The sequence below is a fragment of the Castanea sativa genome, chromosome 2, assembly GCF_040712315.1.
Source record: "Castanea sativa cultivar Marrone di Chiusa Pesio chromosome 2, ASM4071231v1".
Lineage (NCBI taxonomy): Eukaryota > Viridiplantae > Streptophyta > Magnoliopsida > Fagales > Fagaceae > Castanea > Castanea sativa.
Genome location: NC_134014.1, coordinates 27,556,052 through 27,565,411, shown reverse-complemented (window position 1 = coordinate 27,565,411; position 9,360 = coordinate 27,556,052). Strand labels below are relative to the sequence as shown.

Below are 9,360 nucleotides of genomic sequence, written 5' to 3'. Positions count from 1 at the left end.
AAATTACTTAAAAGATTCAAAAAAAGAAAAAGAAAAAAAAGTCATTTTGGCTTCATTTCTAGCCAAACAGGGCCAAGATAGGCCAAAAAATGGGGAAAAAATTTGTTCTAGGTTTCGTTTCTGTCCTACCCAGGCTAGTGCATTCCTAAAAAAATTTAAAAAAAAATGTAAAAAAAATTGAAAAAACTGAAAAAAGAAGAAGAAGAAGAAGTTATTTTGGCTGCATTTCTAGCCAAATCGAGATGGGACAGGCCGAAAAAGAGAAACAACAATTTTTTTTTTGTTTTGGGTACCGTTTGCGCTCGACCTGCGCTGAAGCATTTAAAAAAAAAAAAAAGAAGTAAAAAAATTCAAAAAATGTCATTTTGGCTTCATTTCTGGCCAAACCGGCCCGAAATTCAAAACAAGAAATTAATCAACACGCTTTGAGACTCAACAAACAATATTGGAATATATGCCCAAGAAAACTAAAATTCAGATTTTTGATAGATTCCTGACCCAACGTTTATAGTTTGAACGCCACAAGGAAGAATCCATGATAAGTTCACAGTTCCTGAATAACCAAAAGAATAGCAAAGCCTCACCTTTTCTGATTTTTATTCAATAATATATGAAAAACGTTTACAGACTTAAGGGTCTATTTAAGGACTCCATAAAACATGACAAACAAAAAAATATATTCTAAAATAACTCCTAATTGATACCTAACCATATCAGGAATCAAATTTGACCTAAAAAGCATTAAATGCACTAAAAAAAAGGAAATAAATCACCTAAACCTAAAATAACGTTTTTTACAAAAAAAAAACAAAAATAATAAATTACAATAATTAAATAGCAAATTTTGTCCTACATCAAATCAGATCCTAAATTTTGAATCTTCCACAATGTTCTCAATAATTACCATCTTGGATCTGATGTAGGACAAAATTTACTATTTAATTATTGTAATTTATTATTTTTGGTCTTTTTATGTAAACAACGTAATTTTAGGTTTAGGTGATTTATTTCCTTGTTTTTAGGTGCATTTAATGGTTTTTAGATCAAATTTGATTCCTGATATTGTTAGGTGTCAATTAGGAGCTATTTTAGAATATATTTTCTTGTCTGTCAAGTTTTAGGGAGTCCTTAAATAGGCTCTTAAGTCTGTAAACGATTTTCACATATTATTGAATAAAAATCAGAAAAGGTGAGGCTTTGCTCTTCTTTTGGTTCTTCAGGAACTGTGAACTTATCAAGGATTCTTCCTTGTGGCGTTCAAACTATATACCTTTGGTTCGTGATTCAATTATAATCATTGGGTCAAGGTCTGTTACTTATACCTTTGGTTTGCGTTTCACTTATAAACGTTGGGTCAGGGTTCTATAAAACATCTGAATTTTAACTTTCCTGGGCAAATATTCCAATATTGTTTGTTGGGTCTCAAAGCGTGTTGATTGAGGTTCGCATAAAAAATTAAAAAAAAAAAAACTTCATTTTGGCTTCATTGTTGGCCAAACCCACGCCGGGACAGCCCAAAAAAAGGGAAAAACAATTTTCATTCCGGGTATCATTTCTGCTTGACTTGTGTTGGAGCATTCCCTAAAAAAACTCAATAAAATAGTAAAAAAATTTGAAAACATAAAAAAAAAAAAATCATTTGGGCGTCATTTCTTACCAAACCGAGACAAGACAGGCCGAAAAAGACACAAAAAAAAAAAAGTATTGGGTACAGTTTTTGCCCAACTTGTGCTGGAGCATTCCCAAAAAAATTCAAAAAAAAATTGTAATAGAATTGCATAAAATTAAAATTTAAAAAAAAAAAGCCAATTTGGCTTCATTTCTAGCCAAACTAGGCCTGGACAAGGAGAAAAAGTGAAAGAAATTTTGTTTTTCATTATGAGTATTGTTTCTGCTGCAACTGGGTAGGTGCATTCCCAAAAAAATTCAGAAAATTAAAAAAACATCAATCTAGCTTTATTTCTAGAAAATCGAGCTAGAACAGGCCTAAAAAGACAAAAAAAAAAAAAAATCATTCCTGGCGCTGTTTCTGTCTATCTAGAGTTGGAGCATTCCGAAAAAGTTTCAAAAAATAGTAAAAGATCCAATAAATTAGAAAAATTCATTCTGGCTTCATTTCTAACCAACTTGGGCTGGGACAAGCTGAAAAAGTGAAGAAAAAAATATTTGTTCTAAGAACCGTTTTTGCCTAACTTGGGTTGGAGCATTCTAAAAAAATTTCAAAAAAATTATTTTAAAAATTCAAAAATTTAAAAAACGTCATTCTGGCTTCATTTCTAGTCAAACCGAGTTGAGACAGGCCGAATAGAGAAAATGTTTTTTTCCGTTCTGGGTATCATTTATGATTGACCTAGTCAGGAGCATTTCCAAAAAAATTGAAAAAAAAAACTGTATAATAATTCCAAAAAAAAAAAAGTCATTTTGGCTTCATTTCTAGCCAAACCGGGCCGGGACTGGCCGAAAAATGGGAAAAAAATATTTTCGGTGTGGATACCATTCCTACTCAACCTGGGCTGGAGCATTCACAAAAAAATTCAAAAAAAAAAGTAAAAAATTAAAAAATATCATTTTGGCTCCATTTCTAACGAAATTGGGTTGGGGATAGGCTGAATAAGGGAAAAATAAATTTTTTTTCCTGGTACCGTTTCTGCCTGACCTAGGTTGGAGCATTCCCAATAAAATTAAAAAAAATTCGTAAAAAAAAATCAGATAATGACAAAAATAAGTCATTTTGTTCCGAGTACTGCTTTTGCTCGACTTGGGCTAGAGCATTCCCAGCAAAATTTTAGAAAAATGGTAAAAAAAAAAACAAAGAAATAAAAAATGTTATTCTAGTTTCATTTATAGCCATATTGTGCTTGGACTGGTTGAAAAAGAGAGTTTTTTTTTTTTTTTCATTCCGAGGTCTATTTTTTCCCGACTAGGGTGGGAGAATTCCCGAACATATTCCCAAAAAAGAATAGTAAGAAAATTCAAAAAATTAAGAAACGTCATCTTGGCTTCATTTCTAGCCAAACCGGGTCAAGAAAAGCCGTTAAAGTGACAAACAATTTCGTTCTGGATATAGCTTGATGTAGGACACAATTTATTGTTTAATTATTGTAATTTATTATTTTTGGTATTTTTACGTAAAAACGTTATTTTAGGTTTAGGTGACTTATTACCTTGTTTTTAGGTACATTTAATGCTTTTTAGGTCAAATTTGATTCCTGATATGGTTAGGTATCAATTAGGAGTTATTTTAGAATATATTTTCTTGTCTATCAAGTTTTATGGAGCCCTTAATAGGCTCTTAACTCTGTGAACGTTTTTAAGAATATTATTGAATAAAAATCAGAAAAGGTGAGGCTTTGCTCTTCTTTTGGTTCTTCAAGAACTGTGAACTTATCAGGGATTCTTTCTTGTGGCGTTCAAACTTTATACCTTCGGTTTGTGATTCTTTATAATCATTGGGTCAAGGTCAACTTATACCTTTGGTTCGCGTTTCGATTATAAATGTTGGGTCAGGGTTTCTATCAGAAATCTGAATTTTAGCTTTTCTAGGTAAATATTCCAATATTTTTGTTGGGTCTCAAAGCGTGTCGATTGAGGTTCGCATCATAGCTTCAACTCGAACTGTGCTGGAGCGTTCCCAAAAAATTAAAAAATAAAAATAAAAAATGTCATTCTAGCTTCATTTCTAGCCAAACTGGGCTGGGAAAGGCCTAAAAAGAGAAAAATTTCTTTTCGGGTACTGTTTCTACCTGAACAGTGCTGGAGGATTTCCAAAAAAATTAGTAAAAAATTTCAAAAAATTAAGAAATATCATTCTGGCTTCATTTCTAGCCAAATCGGCCAGGACAAGCCGAAGAAGGGAAAAAAAATTTTCATTTCGAGTACCGTTTCTACCGACTCGTGGTGGAGCATTCCTAATTAAAAAAAAAAAAAAATGAAATGGAAATGTTATTCTGGCTTCATTTCTTGCTAAACCGAGCTGGGACAAGCCGAAAAAGAGAAAAAAAAATTTCGTTCTAGGTACCGTTTCTGCCCAACCCGGGTAGAAGCATTCTAACAAAATTAAAAAAAATGGTAAAGAAAAAAAAAATTTAAAAGATGTCATTCTGGCTTCATTTCTAGCCAAACCTGGATGGGACATGCTGAAAAAGAGAGAAAACGAATTCTGTTCCAGGTACCGTTTTTGCCCGACTCGAGCTAGAGAATTCCCAAAAATATATTCGGAAAAAATAGTAAGAAAATTCGAAAAAAAAAAATAGATTTTAACTTCATTTCTAGCAAAACCAGGCTTGGACAATCTATAAAAGAGAAAAAAAAATTGTTATGGGTATCAAATCTGCCTGATCTGGGCTAAAGCATTCCCAAAAAAAATAGTCAAAAAATTCAAAAAACATTTTGGCTTCATTTCTAGCCATACTTGTTCAGGACAGACCAAAAAAAAAAACATTTCGTTTCGAGTACCATTTTTGCCGAACGTGGGCTGATGCATTCCTAAAACAAATAGTACAAAAATTCAAAAAATTAAAAAATGTTATTCTGGCTTGATTTCTAGTGAAATCGGGCTTCAATAGGCCGAAAGTGAGGATTTTTTTTTGTTCCAAGTACCGTTTCTACCTGACTCGGACTGGAGCATTCCCAAAAAAATTGAAAAAAATGAAAAAAAACGTCATTTTGACTTCATTTCTAACCAGTCTAGGCTGGGAAAAGACGAAAAAGAGGGAAAAAAAAATTCGTGTTGGTTACTGTTTATGCCTGACCCAGGTTGGGGCATTCCCAAAAAAATTTTAAAAAATTAGAAAAATGTCATTCTAGCCAAACCGGGTCGGATAGGTGATGCGAACCTCAATGGACACGCTTTGAGACCCAACAAAAATATTGGACTATTTACTCAGGAAAGCTAAAATTCAAATTTATAATAGAAACCCTGACCCAACGTTTATAATCGAAACGCGAACCAAAGGTATAAGTTGACCTTGACCCAATGATTATAAAGAATCACGAACCGAATGTATAAAGTTTGAACGCCACAAGGAAGAATCCCTGATAAGTTCACAACCAAAAGAAGGGCAAAGCCTCACCTTTTCTTATTTTTATTCAATAATTTTATATGAAAAACGTTTACAGACTTCAGGGCCTATTTAAGGGCCCCATAAAACTTGACAGACAAGAAAATATATTCTAAAATAACTCCTAATTGATACCTTACCATATCAGGAATCTAATTTGACCTAAAAAGCATTAAATGCACCTAAAAACAAGGAAATAAATCACCTAAATAAAAAAAAAACGTACTAAATAATAAAACCCTAAATAAAAGTTGATTTGGTCTGAAATTAGCAGATCCAAAATAGGAAAATTGCTAAAAAAATGTTTAAATAATAAAAGCCCTAAATTCAGGTAGATTTGGTCTGAAATAGCAACTCCAGAATAGGAAAAAAATCTCCATTAACTGATAGAGCTAGAAAGTTAATTAGCCATTAATCCACCCCATAATCACTCCCAATTAAGCCAGATCAGCCCTTAATAGCTTGTATTAAATTTATTACGTCTTCATCTTCCTTTGGGCCAAGCTTGGAATGTCCTGTGCTAGAATCAGCTCAAATCTCTTGAATCAGCCCATTAAGTGCTTCTTTGATCTTCTTGGATCTTGCTCTTGTAATAGGCACAACTGGAATATGCAATGGATCCTTGAATGCTTGTTGATTCTCATCAATAGGCCAAAAAATAGGGAATTTTTTTTTTTTTTTCATTTTGAGTACCGTATTTGCCTAACCCGAGCTGGAGCGTTAAAAAAAAGGTAAAAAAAATTAAAAAAAAGAAGAAGTTATTTTGGCTTCATTTCTAGCCAAATTGGGCTGGGAAGGGGAGAAAAAAGTGAAAAAAAAAAAAAAAAATCATTCCAAGTACCTTTTCTGCCTGACCTAGGCAGGAGCATTCCCAAAAAATTTCCAAAAAAATCCTAAAAATTAAAAAAAACAAAAAAAAAAAGTCACTCTGGCTTCATTTCTAAACAAATCGAGCTGGGACAAGCTGAAAAAGAGAAAAAAAAAAAAATTCATTCCAGGTATCATTTCTGTACAACCCAGTTTGGAGCATTTTGAAAAAAATTGAAAAGAATTGTAAAGAAATTTGAAAAAATTAGAAAATATTGTTCTGGCTATATTTCTTACCAATTCGAGCTGGAACAGGCTGAAAATATGAAAAAAGAAAGAAATTTTTCGTTCCAGGTACCATTTCTACCCAACCCAAGCTGGAGCGTTCCAAAAAAAAAATTCAAAAAAATTACTTAGAAAATTCAAAAAAAAACAAAAATCATTCTAGCTTTATTTCTAGCCAAATTAGGCCAAGACTGGGCAAAAAAGAGAAAGAAAAATTTTGTTCCAAGTATCGTTTCTACTCGACCTAGGTTGGAGCATTCCCAAACAAATTAAAAAAAAAAAGTCAAAAAATTTAAAAAATTAGGCGGCTGGAGACGCACTCATTCCACATGTCCCATGGTGAGATGACCATTATGCTACAAGACATGTAGGTTATAATGGGGGTACCTGTAGATGGCTTGACGGTGGTGGGATTTAGCCATATGCCTGATTGGAGTGACTTCTACGCCGATTTGCTAGGCCATAGGCTGCCGGGCAAAGACGTTGGTGCTAGTAACAACATCGCAGTGCTGTGTGGGCTGAGGGTAAAAGCGTGTTGGCTCGAGTCACAGTTTAGCAACCCTCTCCCGGTTGACGCCACTGACTTGCTTGTGTAGCAATATGCTCAGTTTTACATTCTAGAGATGTTGGGTAGTATGCTGTTTATGGACAAGTCTGGTGAACGGCTCTCAATCATGTATCTGCAATTTTTCAATCCAATCATCAATGGAAAGAATTTTAGCTGGGGTAGTGCAGCACTAAGTTGGCTATATAGACACCTTTATAATGCAACAAAGAAGATAGCCAAGCAGATTAGCGGTGCACTGCTATTGGTGCAGTTGTGAGCGTGGGCAAGGTTTCCACATATATGTCCTGTGATGAGGCATGCACACCAAACTCTACCCCCAGGTCCACTTGTTGTTAGGTATGTAGGATCTTAGATAGTTACCGTTTTACATTTCCACATTAACTTTTTCGCATGGGAATTATGTAAGTAACTAATATGAAGGTTATGTCTATGTTGTTTGGTAGATGGAAAGAGGCTAAGTGCACAACTAAACATCCAATGCACGTCCTACGTGCCTATCGTGTATCGCTTGCTTCACTACAGCCAAATCAGGTATCGTGCCTTTGTTGGGGACCGCTTTGGCATGTTATTGTTCTACTTACAATTCACTTTGGAATGTATAAACATTTTTGATTTTGGAGTTAAAAATTGTTGGCATGTATTGTTCACATTCGTTACACATTTTTTCTAATTATATTGTTAATACGATTGTTTCCATTTGTTGGATCATTGCAGATTGTCTGGGAGCCAGACGAGTCTGTGTTGGGTTCCCTGCTCGCATATTGTACGATAGGCCAACACATATGGAAGTCTATCGTTCCGCTCATACATTTTTGGGTGGTTGAAGGCCATCACCCCAAACGTGTTCTCCGACAGTTTGGGATGAAGCAAGGCGTACCGGTTGATGTCAATACTTCAACTAAACTTCACAAGATAACACTCCAAGGCAAGCAAGAGCTGAAGTACATGCCACGCATATTACTAAATGGGCTGCACCACCCTTTCATGGGGAGATGAGCTACAATGATAAGTATATGGTGTGGTTTCGTCCCCACACTCTACGCCACATTACAAAAGAGACCTCGTACTAGGACACTTTGGTAAGTTCACAAAGGCTGTTCTGTTACAAATGTACCTCGCTTCGTATAGTTTAATTCAACCTACTAACACTACTTTTGTAGACTTCTAACAGGTTGAATCATAGTTGAAGATTATGGCGAAGTGTGAACTAGGTTCCGAGATCTACACCGACTGTATTGATGCCTTAAAAGCTGTGGAAGAGATCGGTCGGTTGACCTTGGACGATGCATGCGCTGCAGGCAACATGAGTGAACCGGCTGCACCAGCTGCAGGGCATGGTTTGGCAAGCAGGTGGACGTTGAGGGCGTGGAGGAGGCCATCAATTTGGTTGGCGTCACACACCCGTGCATGACCACACCATGGAAAAGGTAAGTCAGCCAGTAGATGAGATGTGTTTGGACACTGGTTATGATATAGGATGCGATGTGACCAGTCCACTACCATCCATGGCACACGATAATGCAAATCCATCCCATAAGTTTGCCCATGGGGACACATTTCGGGTCCCATCCATGGTTCGTGATGATACTTGCCCATCGACATCCTCTACTACATCTTCGTTGCCCATCACCCGTAGTCTCCCCCATCAACCACTGGCGCTGGCCCCATAGATGTACATGGTAGAGATGAGATGAGATGAGATTCATGCCCACCCTTAGGCGACCCACCCCTAGTGTTGTCCCCCCCCCTGAGTTTGTGCATACCGAGTTCATCTAGATAGAGATACCCACCCCCTACCAGAGGCTTCACATATTAAGGATCTGCTGTGAGGGCCGCAGTGGACACGTACACATCCTCCTAACTGTGGGACTAGAGATGGTACTATACTTCAATTCAATACCGATTACATATAGATCTCTGTGAGAGACCTCACCAAGAGTGCCTCTTAAAAAAAGAGAGATTTTTGGAGTGTTTTTTATGCGAACCTCAATCGACACGCTTTGAGACCCAACAAAAATATTGGAATACTTGCCCAAGAAAGCTAAAATTCAGATTTTTGATAGAAACCCTGACCCAACGTTTATAATCAAAATGCGAACCAAAGGTATAAGTTGACCTTGACCCAATGATAATAAAGAATCACGAACCAAAGGTATAAAGTTTGAACGCCACAAGGAAGAATCCCTGATAAGTTCACAGTTCTTGAAGAACCAAAAGAAAAGCAAAGCCTCACCTTTTCTGATTTTTATTCAATAATATTTGAAAAACGTATACAAACTTCAGAGCCTATTTAAAGGCTCCATAAAACTTGACAGACTAGAAAATATATTCTAAAATAACTCCTAATTGATACCTTACCATATCAGAAATCAAATTTGACCTAAAAAGCATTAAATGCACCTAAAAACCATTAAATGCACCTAAAAACAAGCAAAATACTTAAAAAACGTTCTAAATAATAAAAACCCTAAATTCAGGTAGATTTGGTCTAAAATAGCAGCTCCAGAATAGGAAAAAATCTCTATTAATTGATATAGAGCTAGAAAGTCAATCAGCCATTAATCCTTGCCATAAATCACTCCCAATTAAGCCAGATCAGCCCTCAATAGCTTGAATTAAATTTATTACGCTTCCATCTTC

The 9,360-nt window shown here is 35.5% G+C and overlaps 1 protein-coding gene across 1 annotated transcript; it reads left to right on the top strand.

Annotated features, from left to right (window-relative positions):
• Positions 1 to 6,529: 6,529 nt before the first annotated feature.
• Positions 6,530 to 7,716, top strand: LOC142625142 (serine/threonine-protein phosphatase 7 long form homolog). The gene is made up of 4 exons (XM_075798841.1): positions 6,530 to 6,676; positions 6,749 to 6,972; positions 7,164 to 7,251; positions 7,435 to 7,716. Exons 1-4 carry the CDS (start codon positions 6,530 to 6,532, stop codon positions 7,714 to 7,716), a joined length of 741 nt encoding a protein of 246 aa, XP_075654956.1.
• Positions 7,717 to 9,360: the final 1,644 nt, after the last annotated feature.